The sequence below is a fragment of the Drosophila gunungcola genome, chromosome 3R, assembly GCF_025200985.1.
Source record: "Drosophila gunungcola strain Sukarami chromosome 3R, Dgunungcola_SK_2, whole genome shotgun sequence".
Classification (NCBI taxonomy): domain Eukaryota; kingdom Metazoa; phylum Arthropoda; class Insecta; order Diptera; family Drosophilidae; genus Drosophila; species Drosophila gunungcola.
The window spans coordinates 2,756,388-2,775,610 of NC_069139.1; the positions used below are offsets into that span (position 1 = coordinate 2,756,388).

At 37.5% G+C, this 19,223-nt stretch overlaps 2 protein-coding genes across 8 annotated transcripts in view; one reads left to right on the top strand and one right to left on the bottom strand.

Annotated features, from left to right (window-relative positions):
• The window catches only part of LOC128258697 (uncharacterized), a 102,278-nt gene that overhangs the window by 63,261 nt on the left and 19,794 nt on the right, over positions 1 to 19,223 (top strand). For 4 of the 7 annotated variants that reach the window (XM_052990496.1, XM_052990530.1, XM_052990512.1 and 1 more), the window contains one exon: positions 608 to 646. The exons of 2 other annotated variants lie outside the window; for them this stretch is intronic. In XM_052990496.1, the coding sequence (XP_052846456.1) occupies positions 608 to 646 (39 nt within the window). Of the gene's footprint in view, positions 1 to 607; positions 647 to 6,598; positions 6,916 to 19,223 lie in introns of those variants that run through there. One more of the 7 variants, XM_052990548.1, reaches the window with a different exon arrangement.
• Positions 8,109 to 11,544, bottom strand: LOC128258783 (lipoprotein lipase). Its single transcript, XM_052990657.1, has 3 exons — positions 11,189 to 11,544; positions 9,894 to 10,608; positions 8,109 to 9,125 (listed from the first exon to the last, which is right to left on the bottom strand). The coding sequence occupies exons 1-3, from the start codon at positions 11,226 to 11,228 to the stop codon at positions 8,309 to 8,311; spliced, it is 1,572 nt and encodes a 523-aa protein (XP_052846617.1). The 5' UTR covers positions 11,229 to 11,544; the 3' UTR covers positions 8,109 to 8,308.

Below are 19,223 nucleotides of genomic sequence, written 5' to 3' on the forward strand. Positions count from 1 at the left end.
TCACTAAATTCATGATTATGGCTTTTATTTTATTGATTTAAATACTTTTGCTAGCCATAATTTCCCTTTGATAAATTTCCCCCGTCTTACGATATTCCAATGAAATCTGCCACTCCAACTTGGCAGTTGATATGGTTCTATGCTCCTTTCATCCCGAATTTTGATCTGCATCAGACAGACTTCCGACCTATAGAGTTGGGCAACCTTGGCTTAAACTTCCGCTTTTACATTTTATAATAATCCTTTTAGCTTCGTTCTTATTCAGCTGCTCTTGTTGCACTTTACCTATCAACTGTGCAGATTTTCCACTCACTCTATCCGTTTCTTTGTCTCTGTGGCCCGGGGATATCATCTAGCCCTCGAAGTGAAATGCAATTTACAGCAAAAAATTGACTTTACCCCGTCAGCTGTTTTCTCTCCCATAGGAAAAATAAATAAATAAACAGTCAACTTAATTTCCTAGTTAAACGTAGTTGAAGTTGTGTTGCTGTTTTTTCATCGTTATCTTTAGCTTTTCCCCGTAATGTACTTTACCCGATTTAAAAACTTATAATTGACATTTTTGTAATCGTGTTTTCCCTTTCGCTTTGCTCTTTGTATTTTGCAGGTCAGTATCGGAGATGAACGCCACTTCTCTATATGCCGGGTAAGCCATAGGACTTTAACTTTATTATGCCCATTTATTATTAAATGTAAGGAAAGGGAGGGCCATTGAAAGCCTCGATCGAATTATTCATTATGATTGACTGACTCCCTGCCACAAAATTCCCTTTCACCTGCCAGGATTAAAGTAATTTTACGTTCATCACGTGGGGTAAAAAGAAACTTAAAAGCCAACTTTAAAAGCAAAAAATAAAATTAAAAATTAATCAAACTTTCGTCGGAGAGAAGTGGCTTTCAAAATGTATGCGATGGGTATAAGCCAGCTTGAACTTGGTTTTCGCTTTTGGCAGCTCATGCGGCCTTTTTAATTGGAATATAAAAAAAACCGAAACAAAGTTTAGCCAAGCTCCCCAGAGAAAGTAAAACATTGAAGTTGAGTTAAGTTTGAGTGGCCATAACCATAATATTATTTAATGAATTTAATAGTAATTATCGGCCAAGCGAAGTAAAATTGAAAAAAAAGCCTTGAATATTTAAATGCTCTCATTTTTTTACCTGTTAGTAATAAGACTTTTTCAGAAATAATTTTTTTTGTCTTGATTTTTTGTTTAATGCTTGATTCAAAGAAAAATTAAAAACTTTTGTGAGACTTTCATCCGTAAAATTTGTAGTTTGGATTTGATTTAAAATGCCTGAGTAATAAACAGCTAGAAAAAACCAAAGCTAACGAATGCAAACGTACTTTTAATATTCCACAGATATGAAGTGCAAACAATTAAACTACCATTGCATGCTGAAAACAATCAAACAATTAGTGTAAATCGACGAGTTTATTTGGTTATTTCGTGCGCATATATTTTTTCACAAGCAATAATTTCTGTTATAAATTGCTTAATTTTTTCCCCAAGTGTTTTGTATGCGTACGACATAAAATGGAATACAAACTCTTATATACAAAAATCAGAGTAAATACAAAAAGTGACACAGAAAGACTGGGGTAGTGAAATGCCAACAAAGGACAAAAATTGCGGTGGGGAAAGTTTGCGAAGCGCAGAACTCACAGCAGCCCTGTGGCATATGCACATTTTGCACAATGTTTGCCCTCAGTGGGGGACGCAGTGGGGTCACCGAATGTCATTGTTAAAAGAGACGGGGGTTTTCCCTTTTTTTCGTGTCCTGAGAATTGCTTCACAGTTAAGGAATGACAAAAATCACGCTGCTGGTTCAATGAATCATAATGTAAATAAATAAATCTGGCATATATGTATGACTATTTGGGAATGACTGGGAAACCCAATGGTTAAAGAGTAACTTTGACCATTGTACTATTTTAATTTTGAATTATTAACTATATCAATTTTTATCAAATAATTCTAAAAAGTCATATTTGCTTTTCTTTTATTGTTTTCTTTAATAAACCTAACGGGGTTATTTATAGTTGTTTTAAGAAATTATAATTGTTTTTTAAAGCAGATTAAAAACGTTTACCTTTGGCTAAACAGATTTAATTCTTAAAATTTAGTTTTCGCCTTAAACCATGATTAACAACAAATCCAGCTCCAGTTCCTTTAAGGCCTAATCATTTGTAGCCTTTCATTACTTTTTATCCAAGTTACACATGGCGTATGCTTAATAAATTTTCATCACCTTGCGAGTAAAAGCACAAGAAGAATAAAGTTGTGGCAAAAGTAAACAAAAGGCCTAATTTAATTATGTCACTTTGCAAGGGCTATTCAAGTTTAACCAAGTTTTGAGGCGTTTGGCATTAAGGCCATGTTTCCGTTAAAGCCTTTCAAGTTGACTGTGAGTAAACTTTTTTATGGTCGACTTCAGGACGTCGGCTGGGCCAATTAAAATGCCAAGATTTTTGCTGACTTTGTTGTTGCCAACGATGCGTGGCTGTGTGTGTGCTGCTTAATTTATTCATCAACCAATTGGCACGTAAGGGGTTAATTGTTAGCCAGTCAGCAAAATATATACTCGGCACTCAGTTTATCGATTGTACATAACTTGCACATGTTGTGCCCAAAAACTTTTGCGCTTCACACTTTACTCAAACGCCCTTTCTTCGCCATGTTTGCCCAGTAGTTTGTTGATTTTTGAGCTTTTTCTAGCTGCGGGCTTTCTTGAGATTCTCTTACTTCTGTTCTGCCCTTTTGCCTTTTGTTTGGTTTAAATTTATATTAAAAATCACTCATACGCACCATCTGACAGACACACACTGACAGCTGCGGGCTGCTAATTGCGAACAAGAAATTAAAAAGCAAAATAAATAAATGCGCTATCCCCACATACTATATTGCACAAATTTCAAACACCTGGCCAAAGCCACTTTATAAAATTCATTTTAAAAGCAGCAATCAAAGTGCCCCTGACACCCCACACACACACAATTTACCCTGTCTTTTTCCTCATTCAATAAAAGCTTAGAAGAGAGTAAAGTCGGGCAGAATTTTAAAAGCCCCTTGCAACCGTTGGCCAGCAATTAAGCCAGTTTGTAACAATAAATTTCAGTTGCTGGCTGCAGGAGGTGTTTGCCAACTTTTCACTATATTGACTTTCAATTTGGGCGCCAGTCAGTTGGTTGGGTTTTATTTTTAAGCCCCCTTAAAGGGCAACAATGCATCAGTTTAAAACGCAGTCATGGGAACAAGAATTCCTTTAAAAATAGGTTATGATAGATTTCAATTCAATAGGTTCTATTAAAATATCTTAATAGTAATGTGAACGTTTTAATGCATGCCTTGACCTGATCCAGAAATGGTAAAAATATTTTTAAATAAAATACAATTTTTAAGAAATGAAAGCCTTAAAATCCATTAAATAAATATAATGTATACTAGAGATCTTTAACCATTATTATAAAAATATAACCTTTAATCCTTAAATCCTTAAATCTACATTAAATAAACATTTTTTTACCATGCGAGCAATAATAAAACATTTGAAGTTTCACATTCAGTTTTTACTTTAAAGAATAATAAAAAACACAGAAATGGGTACATTTTTTATCGAATAAAGATGAAGTCTATCTATAATAGATTACATTTCAGTTCTCTATAGATTCGCAAACATTTGCCAATTGGCAAACAAATGCCAAATAAATCAAAATCAAACAAGAAGAACTGCAACCCCTATGAAAAAAGAAACCGAACCCCCAGAGGTGCCCTTAAAAACTTGTTCCCTTGGCCGCTTTACAATTCAACCCCGCCCCCTTGCAACTCACCTGGTTTTGCTCACCTTCGCCCCCCGAAAACCCCCTCCCCAATTCGCTTGTACAAACACGTAATCGAATAATCCAATTTGTTTGCGCAAAAACTGAAACTTTTTCATAGGGCTTCAGTTGACGATGACGATGAGGTGACTCACACCCACCGACCTCAACCTCGCCTTTTGAGCTAATTGTTTGAGTGAGTTTCGGATATAAGTGCAGCGTCCTAACCCCTCGAAAACCCAAAAGTCCTTGTTCCATTCCGTATTGTCTGTAAAATGATGTAATTGTTACCTGCAAGTTTGATTTGATAGTTACCTCAGTTTGTGCGGCGGGTTTTCTTTTTTTTTTGGGTGGCTTTTCATGGATTGAACTTAAGGCAGCGAAACGTCACATTGAATAAGCACTTAGTTTAGGGGCAATCTCTTTATTAAAATAATGATGTTTTTGGCAAAAAAAATTTTAGATGTAAAAGAAAAGTCACAGTAATTTAAAAATTAATCTTAATCCCTGAGTAAAACAATTGCTTTACAATCTATCTTTTCTCATAAAACTATTGTGAGCAAAGTTTTTTGCGAAACTAAATATAGTAACTAGCAAGATTCCTTCGCTATTTTCTTTTCATTAACTGGCGACCATTATTTTTACTTATTTAGCCATTTTGCCGACAATATCTAGGGACATTGAATTTGTCCCATTCAACTATCTTCACTGCAATTGAAATCGTTTCTAGCAGCTAATCCTTTCCCCCACTTTTTATTGTAGTCTTCATTTTGCCTTTAATCAACCTTTTGTTCCATTCAGTGTGTTGCTGTTGTGCCACTCCCCTTTTGCCGCCCTTAAAACGGTTTAGGCAACCGTATCCTGCAGACTGACCTTTCGATTAAATAAACGTTCCGTTGGTCACCTAACAGAGGACCTCCGACTGTGTGTGTTGAAAACGGAGCCCCACCCACCCACTCACTCGCTTTCATAGTTTTCCTCCTCCCAAGGCCACATGCTGTTGCTACTGTCGGACATCTTTTCGCACCCCGAAGGAAGGAACGTTGTTTTTTTCTCTTTTTTGCCACAATATTGTCAAACATTGGTTGGCCTCCATTCAGCTAGAGGTTCCTCTTTGGTTTTAGCTGCAGATTTGTGTCCTAAATACTGGGGCGAAATTGCATAACGAGTTACTAACAAAGTGCTGGGTTATAGAAAGCTTCATTGATGAGGTTTACATATCCACCTCTAACAAAAAAAGCCAGAAATAAAATGGATTACTTTTATTTAAAAAATCAAATTAAACCATGTTGGTTTCTTGAGACTTACATGTTAAATCACAATGATAAACTAAGATTTTAAAACCCATTTACTCACAAAAAAAAACATAATCTGTTGGTTCTGATTTTGTTATAATTCTGACCTTTATAATAAGTAAAGATCAATTATGATAATAACGTTATTCAACCCTTTAAAATAAGTAAAGGCCAATGATGATAATAACGTTATTCAAACTTAAAAGCCTAATAGGTATTAGCAAGAAGCTGAAAATGTACTATACTAAAGAATACTTTATTAATGTCTTGTGTTTTCATAAACATTACAATTGGAGAGAGAGAGAGAGAGAAAACCTTTTCCAAACTTAATTAAAATTATAGTTTTTCCTGAGGTCTTTACAAAGAAAGTTACCGCTTTCTGGCAGCCAACACACTTGTCAGATTCCCAAGGCTTTTGGTTCTCCCCAAGGATGAGCAGATGAATAGCACGGCTAATCCGGGTGCTTATTACTGCAAGAAGAGCTGCTTGTGGCCAAAGTAATATGCGCTTTCAGCCGAAGAAAAACAGCTGCCCGTTTGGATGCGTGCGCCGGAAGCCATTGCGGGTTAAGGGAGGGCTGAAGGGTTAAGGGATGGGCGGCGGCAGGTAAAAGGACAGCGCACAGGGGGCTGGTGGGCGGAAGGAGGTGGCCGGAACGGAAGCACGGAACGCGACACTTTATGACTGCTTCCCTGGGACTTGCACTCAGTGTGGTTTGATGGGCTGCCAGTCCAAAAAAGACTAGGCAGACGAGCACAAATCTCTTTGTACACAGCAAAATGGTATTTGATTTCATTAAACACTTTTTTACTAAATAAATTATTGGTATACAATAAGTACACTAAATTTCTTATCCAAACCTATTAAAAATGTAATTGGTTTTCTAAATTTAATATACTGAACTAAAACTCTTAGAATTTTTATAGTTATTTATCTAACAGCAAAACGTATTTATTCAGATTTAAATCTCGTTAATACAATTATTATTAAAAATTGTTTGTAGTTTGGCATTATACTTTTAATAACATATGTATGTCAAGATTTTTGATTTATAGCGAAGGGTTTTTAATCAGAATTAAAACTTAATTAATTTAAAACTACTAATATTATTGATAACTATTTATAGTTTGACATTCATTGATTTTTTTTTGTGTACTGTCGCGGTGTATTTTCCACCTCTGTCAATTTCTCACCCCTTGGCGGGAATTAGGAATGCATTGTCTGAGGGCTCAGCTCAGTTTTCCGTTCGGTTTTTCAGCTCAGTGTTTGCTGCAGTTTGTGCGTCAACTCTTTGGCTCAAGTGCGGGGCACATTTCATAGGCTTCCCAGAGTAACCTCCAGTACCACTTCCATTTCCACCCACAACCCCTTCGATTCTCACCCCTTCGCTGGAAGACGCGACACAAATTAGCCATCTTTTCTGCATTCTTTTTTCTTGCAGTCTTTCCATTTGGCTGAGAACATTTTCAGTTTGCTTTGCAGTGCACAACTGGCAACAGTCGACGGGTTTTATTCGATTCATTTTCCACTCGCTTCTTTTGTCAGCCCCGTAAGGAAATCATCAGAGCAACTGCTCCAAGAAAAAGAATTTAACGCTCCAGTCTGAAAGTGAAAATCTTGTCTTGTCTCTTAAGCTAATTCAATCATTGCTTCTGCAAGTTAAAAAGTGTAAACGAATGACTGCAAAATCGGGTTTGGATAGCCAGTGAACTGAAAATTATTTAATTCAGTGCAAACGTGTATAATTAAATTAAAACTCTGCTAAATACTGTGGATATGAATTATTTAGAGACCATTTTGTGGTAAGCAATATATAGAAAACACAAATAAAATAATGAACAATAATAGTGAATGCCATTGAATAATCAGACTTGTAAAGAAACCTTCTTAAAAATACATCGATGTTTTTATTTACATAAAAAATGCTTGAAAGCAAAACTTTTTGTAAAATAGAATAGAATACAATACAGCACAACTTTATGTAATTTATTTAAATATTTTCATATCTCTTTGAGAGTAAAAAGTGTTTACCTACAAACAGAAAATTACAAGTAGCTTCAGCAAGCACATTTTATATGCAATTTCTTGGATAAATGAATTCAAATAGACATGACCTATTATAAAAATGTTCTGTTTCCTTTTTTTTTCAACAACTCATGGTTGTTGTTCGCAATATTTGTATTGCTTTGCCAATATTTGTTCACGTAATTTCCTATGGCATCCATCCGCATCAGCCAAGTTTTCATTGTTATTTGTGCCCGTTGGCCATTTACTGGCTGCTCACTCAAATGATGCGTAAAAATCACATTAGCGGCAGCCGTGCGATCCAAGGTCTCAATGCCCCAAAGTGTGCTATATTTTGCGTGGGGAGTGTGTTTTTGCCTTGGCCAATTAATCCTTGACTTTCGAGCTAAGCCAACTTTAGAATTTATGATACAAGTATGCAGGCACAAATTTTTAATGGTACTCAGGAGAAGTTTTTTCTTTGTTCCTTCCCAAATTTGTTCTCCGCTTGGGTCTATAAATTAAGCAACTTTAACTTTACTTTTATTTATTAATTCCTTTTTGTTTTGCCAGTTTCTCTAAGTAATCTTAATAAAAAAATATAAATTGAATAAGTTTCATTCGGGACAATGACATTTAAAAGGAAAATTGTCATTAAATCTTCATAATTATTGGCTATTTTTATCGATTAATTAAATTACCAAAAGTCCATTAATTTATAAACTATATTTTATAAGAAATAAATAAACGTGGGTTATAGGGAATGGTTAAAATGTGAAGGGGCTAAATAGATTTCATAAATGCTGGAGGTTTTAAAACAAACTGCTTTTAAATTTGTACTTTACCGAGTTTGTCTCGTTAAATCGGCTTATATTTTGGTTTCATATATTGTTTTGGCATACCTATTTCTAGTTGATTTTCCAGACTAAACTACACTCCGTTCCTGTGTTTGTCCTAATATATCCTGCATGGATGTTTTCATAAGCTTTACTCATTTTTTTCTATTTTTGCTGCCTGCTACTGGCATGAAAAGCATTTTACACATGGCAGCATTTTTTAATTTTGCCAGCCGGCTTTTAGAAATGGGACAACACAAACACTCACACGTGAGTGTGTGTGTAGTACAGCATGCACTTACTAATTAGAAATAAAAACGCGAACTGCAGTTGAATTTTGCTCATTACGTTCTCTTCAGCCATTTCTCTGCTTATTTATTTGTGTACCACCCTTTTGCAAGCTGGAATTTTGTGCTACAACATACGGCGGCTGGTCGTTTGTTTGGAAATAATAGACACCCTGTCTTTGGGCCAAGAAATCCGAAGAAACGTTGGCCAAATCGCCGCCCATGGTCTGGATAATGCCAGTGTCCTTTGGGCAACGATGGAAACGGGTTAACTGCTGCCATTCACTAGCTGGACAGCCAAGGGACAAGAAACCACCCGTGTTCTGATCATGACTCCTCAGGAGACTTTCGGCAAAGAGCATAAAAGCCCGCCAATGGCTGCATTCGTGCCAAAAACATCCTGGCTGCTGGCTGCCCCAATTGGCATAGAAATCCGCATGACCCAGAGGTCGATCGAATCCGTAGCTGCCCACACTGGTGTGCAGCACCTCCACGTGGTCGGCATCCTGCGGCGTTAATCGTTCCTTTTCCTTAGCATATCGAAAGAAGGGCAGGGCCGGATCCAAAGCCCGAATCATCCGAAGACGACCAGTCTGTAGATGCTTGCCCGCCAATCCCGCCACATGGGCCCCCATGCTGAAGCCAACCAGCTGCAGATCCTCGAAGCGCAGGCCCGCCTCCTCGTGCAGGAAGTCCACAAACTTGGCCAGCACCCGACCCACCGGCTTCACCCGATAACTGGCCGTTACATAGTCCGCTATGGCTCCACGTCCCCAGTCCACGGTGAAAATATTGTAGTTGCCATTTTTCAGATCAAAATACGCCGGCAACAGGGCACTATACATATTGGCATTCGCATTTCCCAGCCATCCGTGAATAAGGATTCTAATAAAATAAAAATGGGTATATAAAACTTAATTTCTCGATTGTAAAACTATTGAACGTGAATAAGAATGTGGGATGCATTGCTTGATTTTATTATTTTCATTACAACAGAATTGAAAAAAATACTTGGTTCATTTATATCCAATGAATTTCTATAATACACAGTTAAAGAAGATTATATTGTTATCTACTTTTAAATGTTTTTTTTTATAACGGATCGCATGTGAGACCCTTTAATTAAAATCAAGGCTTGTTTCAAAGAATAATTTGTTAAGAATTAGATAATTACATTTCTCCTAACAAATATCAAGGAATTAAGGAAGTATTCTGGAAAATGTTTACTTATCAATTAAATTTATAATTTACGGATTTTTAAAATATGTTTTTATCCACATGATATTTTTAAGAATTTAAGACGTTTAAAATAAATGTTTTAAAGCACATGGTATTATTTAATTAAGGCATTTACATAGTTATGTTTATATTCTATTTGACTATACTTTTATGTTTGATTCGCTTTTATAAATTATGGTTTTTAAATTTATTTTTAACTTTATTTTAAGACGATTATAATTTTATGATTTTTTGTTTCAAAAACACAAAAACATTGTTATTTGTAGTCCCTACTCTTCATCTTATGTTTTTAAAGCCTACTGAAAATGTCAAATAGCCATGAAGCTTTTAAACCCGAAAATGGTTTTGGAAATGGCTGTCAAAAGACTTCGAAATTGGTAGTGTAGCTAATGGCTATCCACCTGCATCACTCACCTCGTGGGATTGAAGGGACTGAAGCGCGACCGGCGCAGCGAGGCGGCATCGTAGAGATTCACCTGTTCGCTAATGACCTGCCCCGCCTGCCCCTCCACCACCACTTGCCCCTTGCTGTCCATCACATTTAGGCCAAAGGCGGCGGTCAGCGTGTTGCCCACGACCTGGTGAAATAGTCTGCGATGCGGTGCCTGCTGCTCGGATTTCGCTGGTCCTGGCCTGGTCTTGATCCTGATTTTGTCCTCCGGGAGGACGAGAGTGTGCAGGTGGAAAAAGGTGTGGTGCTCGGCATTGTACAGCAATTTGTAGTCCGGCTGCAGGCGTAGTAATTGCTGTTCAACCGAACTGGGACTTTGCGCCAAGTTATGCCCCTGAGCCTGCTCCTGCTGCTCATCCAATATTGGCACCAGGTTGGGACTCATTAGGCCGTAACCAGACAGCAGTGGCATTTGTGTGTCAAAGTAGTAGTTCGTCTGCCACCGCCGCAGCTCACCGCCCCGATTTCTCATCCGCATCATCATCATCGTTCTCATTCTGAGGGCACTTTCCACTTCATTTGTCACTTTTACTTGCACTGCGGGTCTCGGATTCGTCTTCTTCTTCGCCTCCTGCAATTGATTGTTGTCTGCAGCGGCATTATAGTGCTCAGTTCCAGATCCAAAGCCCACCCTATAATCAGACGCTTTTAGCTTTGCTGCAGCGAGCCACAAACAAACTGGTGTCAACGAAACGAAAGTTCATTAGGCTCGAAACTGTGCATCTAGACCAATCCGTAAATCGAAGCACACAGGAAAAAACGTTGGCCTCAATCAAAATGGTACTATGTTAAATTTGAAAACAATGAAATTGGAAATTAAAATTATTTTTGACATTTTTAATACCTTTTAGTAAATCTTTACGTTCTGAATGTACTATTCTTATTAATTTGAAATGGTATAAGGTCGAATTTGTGATAAAGTGAAAGTCAAAACAATATTATTTATTATTTTATTATTTTTATTAATTTCAATTTGATCGTAAGGGCCAAGGTTTTATATCAGACATAACATCCAAAATGTAGTTATATTAACACAAACTTTATAAACACTTAAAAAATATTTGACATTGCTTAGTTGTTTTTTTTTTTGGAGTTTGGTAGAATGATATTTATTTACCATTTTTTATAGGTAACTAGTGTTTTCTCAATATTATTAAAAATTTTTTGAATACCAAATTCTTAGCCAATTTTGCTGTTCATTTTTTTCACTGTGTGCATGACTTATGCTCCCGCAATTTATGGAGATGATGATAGTCACCTGCCTGCAAAATGACCACCAGATGCACAGCATTCCACATAGTCCGAATATCTGCTCTTTCCTCAACGAATTGAGATTTACAACTGAACCAAACTGAACGAAGTCGAAGCACTTTGCTGCATATTTGTTCAACTTTATTTTTCGGCTTATTAATATGCAGAACCTCACACTTTTTCCCACTCTTATCTTCATTGACTTCTTCTTAACAAGAAGTAATTGTTAGTGGCTCAGTTGGCGGGAATTGCTGTGAGAGTGCTCTCCCATTAGCTGCTAATCTGTTGGGTCAACAAAAGTTCTTACAGTGAGTGGATGCGGAAAAAAAAGGGAGCTGGCGGGAATCTGTGCTAGTGACCAAGTTTCTGGCCATTTAGCACGCGAAGCTGAAAGTTAAATCTTTTTTGGGATAGGTCAATAAACGGGCTTAAAATATTTGTAGGACTATTGAAATTAACGGAATGGTATTTAAACATTTAGATATTTAGATCTTTTAAATTAAATACATATAGTAATATAAGTAACATAAGTTTAATGAGTAGTTCTTTTTAAATTGACTGCTTCCCATAATCAGCTGCCTCTCGAGCTTTTTAAGCTTAACTGGAACCACAGGCATATAAAGCTGACTCCAAAATACAGTGGTCTGATTGAACTTTCTCTTTGGGGAGTCTTTATTGTGCGATTTTAAGCAGTTTACTTTGGTTGCTGAAAAGCTGTCAGATTAATTTAATATGCAGTTCTTACAATCTGTATAGTGCTTCGTTACAATTAAGTAGCACAATTAAATGTTTGGGCATTCTTTTGTTAACAGATAATAAGTTTAATTTTTATTTCTGGAAAGTTTCTATCTTACTGTTCAGCTTAACGAAAAGTATTTTAAACAATAAATCTTCTAATTTACATATCGACTATCAAAAGACCAAAAGTTCAATATTATTCGTTAAGATTACATATTTTCATAAATTTGGATTTAACATTTTAAGCAATAGGTATCTCAATCTCCCAATTTGCTTTTTTCAGCCTATAAAATTTTCACATACCTAAGGTCATAACATACTAATCGAAATTTTGCACATGTGCTTTTGTTTACTTTGCAGGTAAGTTCACATATTTCCGCGAATTCCGCCAACCGGAAGTGGCGGTTGCCATTTTAACGACATCCGGCGCGTGCATTGCTTGCCTGCAAAAATAAGGAACGACGATGACGAAGGAGCTGCTGTAGGACATAGCTGTTTTCCTTTGGGTTTATCGCCGATCGCAAAACGTGACGAAAACAACGAGAAAAGCGTGTTGTAGGGTACAGAAAACCAAGCCCTCAGGCAGGGAAAGATAAACGAAGGTAACCATATCTGCAGAACCCGCTCTTATCGGGATTATGTATATTGAATATGATGTCACGAGGCATGCGAGGACATTTCAATTCGCCCCCGCGAAATCACTTCCTTTTCCCCTCAGAGATGAGATGATGATACAGCACAAGTTCAATGTACAATCTTTTGTGCTTGGATTTATGCATTTGCATTTTTTGCAGTACGTCCCCATTGTTATTGCAATGCGACACTCAGACAGGATTTGTTTTCTGTGCGAGAGAGTTGGGGGTACAACAAACAAAAAAAAACAATAACGCGAAAATAATCGATTAAAAACAGCGACTGGAAAAGGAACTCCGGCTGTCTGAGCTTTGTTTGCCTTTTACTTTATGGCCGCAAGCTCAAAAATGTCACTCAAGTGACTTTTATTGCGAGGATATTCAGACCAGTTAAGGATGTGCGGATATGGCGGGTAGTGGAGTGGGTAGTGCCCCATTCTCAGGACTATTTGCCCGCAAAATACTTCAGCCGAGCCGGTCTTTGGTGTCAGCATTTACCAGTCGAGTGTGCATGGCGTTTCCCTAAAAAAAAGCATTTTCTCAAGTGGCACTTGTCGCACTGCATCCTGCGAACGTGAACATAAGCAGGATGCGTCGTCGTCTCAAAGCTGCTGACTCAGCCCTATGTGCCTCATATATGCCTTGTTGTATGCCCTTTGTGGCGTTGTTGCTGTTGTGGGCAAACAATGAGAGGCATAAACGAATTTGTTACATCAGTTAAGGCTGAGTGAGATTGTTGACATCAAATTTGATGGCGTAGACAAAGGAGGTATCTCTTCAAAATGTTTATTAGAATCTTAATTATGGTGGCTTCTTAAGCTTAGTGAAATCTATTTGAAATATTTTGTTTGGTAGCACTTAAAGCTTAGTATATTGTTTTGATTTCTGATCAGGGATTTCACCATACTTAGTTGATAGTTTAGTCTCCACATTTAAAGGAATAGAATTTTAATAAAAAGAATTTTTATTAAAAAACTTGCAATTTATGTATTGTTAAAACAGTTTATAACTAAACTTTCTTAAGTAAACTTAAATTTAATACATGTTAAATTAAAATTTCTCTCTGTTAATAATCTATCCCTTTTTATCCTTTATCCGTTGACGGAAAACCAAAGCTTTATCAGAAAGCTTTAAAGAAAGCTTCCCAACTCCGATTGATTCAATGTCCTGGATACACGTCCAACTTAGCTGAAGTTTATTTTGCCAACAGTGAAAAGCTCTAAATACAAGCTTAATACTTTCAAAGGATATATGCTTTCTGTAGAGCTTTTTCAGACCCTTTCTCTTCCTTACCCCTTAGACTACTGCTTATGATATTTGATATTATATTATTATATTTCTAAGAAAACAAGCTATTATTAAAAGTCCAAAACTTAATTTATGCCAGAAAGTTTAACTTAAGCTTCTCTTGTAATTATGACCATTGATAGATTTCCGCTCTACAAGCTCTTCTGTGATTCTAAGCTTACTGTTTCTATTTACAAGCATCCTGTTTGTCAATTTCCCTGAAAAGGACAGAAAGCTGAGAGGAATTTCCGGCTCGACAGAGTCATTTAGACGACAAAGTGGCCACTTGGCTGCGATGTCTGGTTTGTCTGACAAACTCAAGTGGCGTCTTCTGAGGTCCTTTTACTCTTGCTCCTCCGCAAAGGATTTCCTTTCTTGCCTTTCGCCTGCCACGACGATATTGTATGCAAATATGCATGTTTCTAGGCGGCGGTCTGTTACTCCTGGCCAACTGTCCTTGCCACATACTTGTTGAAGGATGCTTTCGGTAATTTGAGACTTTTTATGGGGCGCTGGTCCCCTTCTGTCACACCTTTTAATTAGTATAATTACCCCAAAAGCAGGACAAGTTTTGTAAGCAACAAATTTGTTTGAACAATGTTTTAAGTATGAATTGCTTAGACTGCTTAGACTAATATTAATTACTAAAAATAGATTTGTTTTATATTTTGTTACAAAATTGTCTCCTTGCTCTGTGTTTTTTATATTAAACAATAATCTTTTCAACAAAAAGTTATGTTTACAGTTAGGTGTCAATATTAGATTTTTGCGTTGATACAGTTCTCGTTTAGTTTACCATAGCAAAAATTAAGACTGCTCCCATAATTTCAAATAATAGAAGGTGTTCAAGAACTATACAAAAAGCAAACAAAATTTTATTCAGATAACCACCCTATTATTTTTGGTTTATTCACTTATTTTGATGTTAGAACTGTTTACAAAAGTAAGACTAACATGAGAAAACAAATCTGTTAATATAGAACAAAAGTATGTTAAACGGTCTGCATGTAGTTTATATACTAAACTTTCTCTCTGTGCATTTGCTCATTTCGATGCTGTTATTCTGTGTAAGAGAGCGAGAAAAGGGAGCAGCAATCGCCGGCTTCTCATTTCCGAGTGGGTTGACTTGAAACCGTTTTTCCGGTTGCAGGTCCTTGCACCCCCATTCCCCCACTCCTAGAGGGTGTATTTTTTTGAAATGCACTTTCAAGCACTTAATAAGCTCACAAAAGCACCGACAATTTGCATACTTCTGTGGGTGGGGAATATGTCGGTGGTTATGAGGAACCACTTACCTTAACCCTTCAGTTCTTCCACGCATTTATATGCACTGCCAGCCACGAAAGGACTCTTGCCCACATATATATATTTATATATATATATATGTAAATGTGTTATCCTTCTTATCCTTGCGAGATCGTCGTTGTCGGGTCTCTTGATGTTGTGTGCGTTTGTGTGTTTGGAACGTTTACCTTTTCATCATATTTGAAGTGCACGAGTGCAAGTGCGTGTCCTGCTGTCTCTCCCTATATCCTTTTCCCTCTCTCTCTTTCTTTTGCTCTTTCCCCGTCTCTTTCTGTTTGTATGTGTGTGTCTAGGTGGCAATGCCGGCAAACTTGGTGGGCAAATTTTATTTTTAGGTCAACGTAATTTCCGTACTTTTTATCACCAGCTTCCGTTGCTTTGCTATTTTTTTTTTTTTTTGGGTAAAGGACTGGTGCCCATTTTGTGTGTTGTTGTGGCAATTAATCATTTAAAAGGGTTAATGGTGAGTCCTTTAAAATTGGTTGTTGACCGACATAGGTATCGTTGTTTATAGGAAAAATGTTAGCGTCAACTTTTTGACATGTTTATTTTGGTGTTGCAAATGAATTCGTCCTATATTGTATGGTAAATCGGAGTGTCAGAAATTAACTTTCCATTACATTTTTTTCGTATAGAGCTTAATATATATAAATATTCTAGGAAAACAAACAAATAAGCTAAGATTAACACATGTTTATATTTACAAATCAAACAAAACTTTCATAAAAAACTAATCCGAAATTTTAATGATGGATTTTTTAGAAGGAAATTATTGTGCAACATTTTTAAAAGATATATAAACTTTTTATATTTTTTTTTCCGTAATCTTTCAAATGTGTCACTTCTAAATTACAAATTAAAATTAATCTAACATTTTAGGAATGATAGTTTTTTTACAAGGAAACTAGTATACAATATTTTAAATACATATTAGATATTCGTTTTAAATTTGTCCAACATCTACAAAGTATCTATGAAATGTGGTATAATTAAGATGAGTAATCCTCTTCGATGTAAGTATTCCAACTCAATGCTTGCATGACAACTAGGATGTTTTCGTTTTGAAACGGAGACCACTTTACTTCCGCTGGTGCATTGTGCATAATAAATTCAGCAACAGCAACCCCTAATCCTTAATCATGGCACAAGGATGCAGAGTACCCCTTTTGCATGCAGAAACAATTTGGCTACCTCAAGCACAGCTAAGCGTTGTCAATTTGATGGGCACAACAAACGCTTGACCAATTTCGAAGTATTTAGGCAAAGCACACACACATGCACACAGATACACACACACACACTAACGCATACAGCTGCCGAGAAACGCCCAAATAGGCTTTGATCCTTGCTGACAGAAACATAAACCCAAAACGGCATTGGTAAATGGCAAATAGCAACAGCATGTGCCATTGCAGGCCGGCAAATTTCGAACCTCACTCCCCCTTATGTGTGGACTAATCCTATAGCTAGGCCATTATCATCGTCATCAAACTGCAGAAACGTGAGATTTGGAGAGAGAGCAACCCTTAGCTCCCATCCTTTTTTTGAAACTGCATTTAAATGCCATTTTTCAGATGTCCCTGCTGTTCTGGTGCAGTTCTGTCCTCAATCTTTCAAATTCATCATCTATCTTTGTCATCTTTGCTACATTTTTTTTTGTTTAGTTTGGTATTCTTATGCAGGATAATGCGTTGGGATTACATTTAGGGGTTGATGATGAAGATGAGGTGCAACTTTTCCGGCTTTTCGGGCTGGCAACAATTTTGCGGGCGAAAAAAAACGCCTCTGCATCCCCCTTAATGCTTTTCTTCAGCCCACCGAGGAACTCCCACGAAAAAAGCGAGAAGAATCAGGGAGTGGTCGTTGCCTCTTTTTTTTTTGGTTTTCTTTTTACTGAACTTAAAAGAAAACTGGGTTGGGTACTGTAGAACAGGCTAATCCCTGGTTTATCCTTTCGCTGAACTTACAACTGTAATTTTGCTAAATTGATTTTGATTAATTTTCCCAGCATTTGTCTATACAAAATGCGAATTGTCCCTGTGTGTCCTGGCGCTCTCTCTAATTTCGCTCTCTCTCTCTCTCTCTCTTCTTGGCTATCTATGTCCCTTTCACTCTCAATCTCGCTCTCGCTCGCCCTGCAAAATTTGCAGCATCCTGCTTATCCCTTTTTGGCCCGATACACATATACAGCTGTATATATACATGCACGTGCGTTCTGTGTGCGTGCGTGTGTGTGTGTGCGAGTGTCCTGTGCTCTGTGTGTGAGCTTTGAATTAAAAATGGAAAATTGATTTTTCCGGTTGCTCATATACACACACAATCGCATCGTGTGTGTTTTCCACCAAAGCCGGAAAAGAAAGCTTGCTTTCTGGTGCGTTTTCCTCGGCTTTTCCTCGTTGCTAATGACGCTCAACAATGTTAATGCCCCGACCCAGCAGTAAGCTATAGAATATAGTGTTACAATACTGCTGTGACAGGACAATATCAATGGCAAGCGTCCGATTTCGTGGTATATACATATATATATATATCCTTTTGTTATACATTTAATTCCATTTGCAGTAGCATTCACTTAGTACACTATCTGGGCTCTCTTTTCTTTTTTGCTGAGTGGGGGCTATCCAAAAGGGATTTGGGTTAGTGTTTCTGGCTCGCTTTCGAAGTCCGTGCGATCCGTGAGCGGTCCGGGTGAAATGGCACGTACGGATACCCAAAGTTGACTGAAAGGCAGCCCAGGGTAGCGGCCACCATCGTCTCGATTTTCGTCGATTTTCGTCGGCTTTCGTTGAGGGTTGCGCGCGCATTCCAATTGCAAAATACATCTCCCCCGATTTCAGGGGGTTGTTTCATCCATCTCTTTCTCCATACAGCACTCTTTCCCTCTCTCTTTCTCTCTCTCTCTCTCTCTCTCTCTCTCTTTCTTACAGTGGAAGATTTATGTCCCGCCGCCGATGGAAATGCCTTTTTAACTAGAGCAGATTTTTGCTCGGTGTACGCGGCACGGCGGCGCTTCTTTTTCGAGGGTGGTTAATTTCCAGTCAGCTTCGATGCTTCGCTGCTTCCAGTTCTCAACAACCGAAAACCGAAAGCCACCCCCTGTAAATCGCACATATATGATATATAGACTTTTCCCAGAGCCGACTATATGCGGCGTTTTCCGTTGGCCCTCTGCACTTTGCCCAGTGCAAGTGCTTTTCTTTTATCTTCCCCTTCGCCATTTGGAAATATCAAATGTAAAAACAATAAAGTTGCGCCATATGCTTTTAGCCCGAAAAGAGTTGCATTTTGTGGCATTTTTCTCAATGAAAATACCGCGCTCTCTTTCGGTTTTAAAACTGAGCTGCTGCTGCTGCTGCTACAGTTTTGTGTCTACATAAATTTTATGCACTTCGGTGGGTGGCAGATGGGTGGGTGTAAAATGCAGGACAAAAAGGATAAACGACAGGTGAGATGAGAGTGGGAATTTGTTGGAGCAGGCCTCCTTTCATGTTTTCTCCCCTCCGATTGTTATTGTTGTTTCTGGCTACGGATCCGGCAAATTGCATTGCAATTTTTGGCCCCGCGGGGTACAACCACTCTTAAATTGAGTTGCTTTCAGATTGCAGTTTGTCATCGGATCGCCGATGCGGATTAGAAAGTATTTTGTCCTGACAACCGGATTTGTACGAGGGAGTCGTTAAAGGACAGCTGGGGAATAGATTGGTGATTTCAGGTGCTGCATAAAGGCAAAGGTTTTCAGCTTTTATTTGAGGTTGTTTTTTTACAATTCTTTAACGTGTTTAACGTGTAATACTCCGAAATAAGGTGGATCTTTTTGTTTAATTTCTTATAAAATTAAGGACTCAAATTCGTATTGAGATCTCAAGATTTACTTAAATGAAAAACTTGGTTTAATTCCTTTTCTTTAAGATATCAAAGTTTTAGTTTATTAAAAAAAGACTTATTATATTTTATCCTTATCCAACAAGTTTTCATTGTTTGCCCCCAAATACATCAAGTCACCTTTAAGTGCTTCATTAAATGTATAGTATACGCCAACAGTCCGTGGAGAGGAGGCCATAAAAAGTTGGATGATGGCTC

Coding starts and splice junctions, on each gene's coding strand:
- LOC128258783 (XM_052990657.1), bottom strand. CDS start 11,228: ATGTGGAATGCTGTGCATCTGGTGGTCATTTTGCAGGCAG. Junction 10,609..11,188: donor GGTGGTCATTTTGCAGGCAG/GTGACTATCATC, acceptor CGTTGACACCAG/TTTGTTTGTGGCTCGCTGCA. Junction 9,126..9,893: donor AGTCCCTTCAATCCCACGAG/GTGAGTGATGCA, acceptor TTATTTTATTAG/AATCCTTATTCACGGATGGC.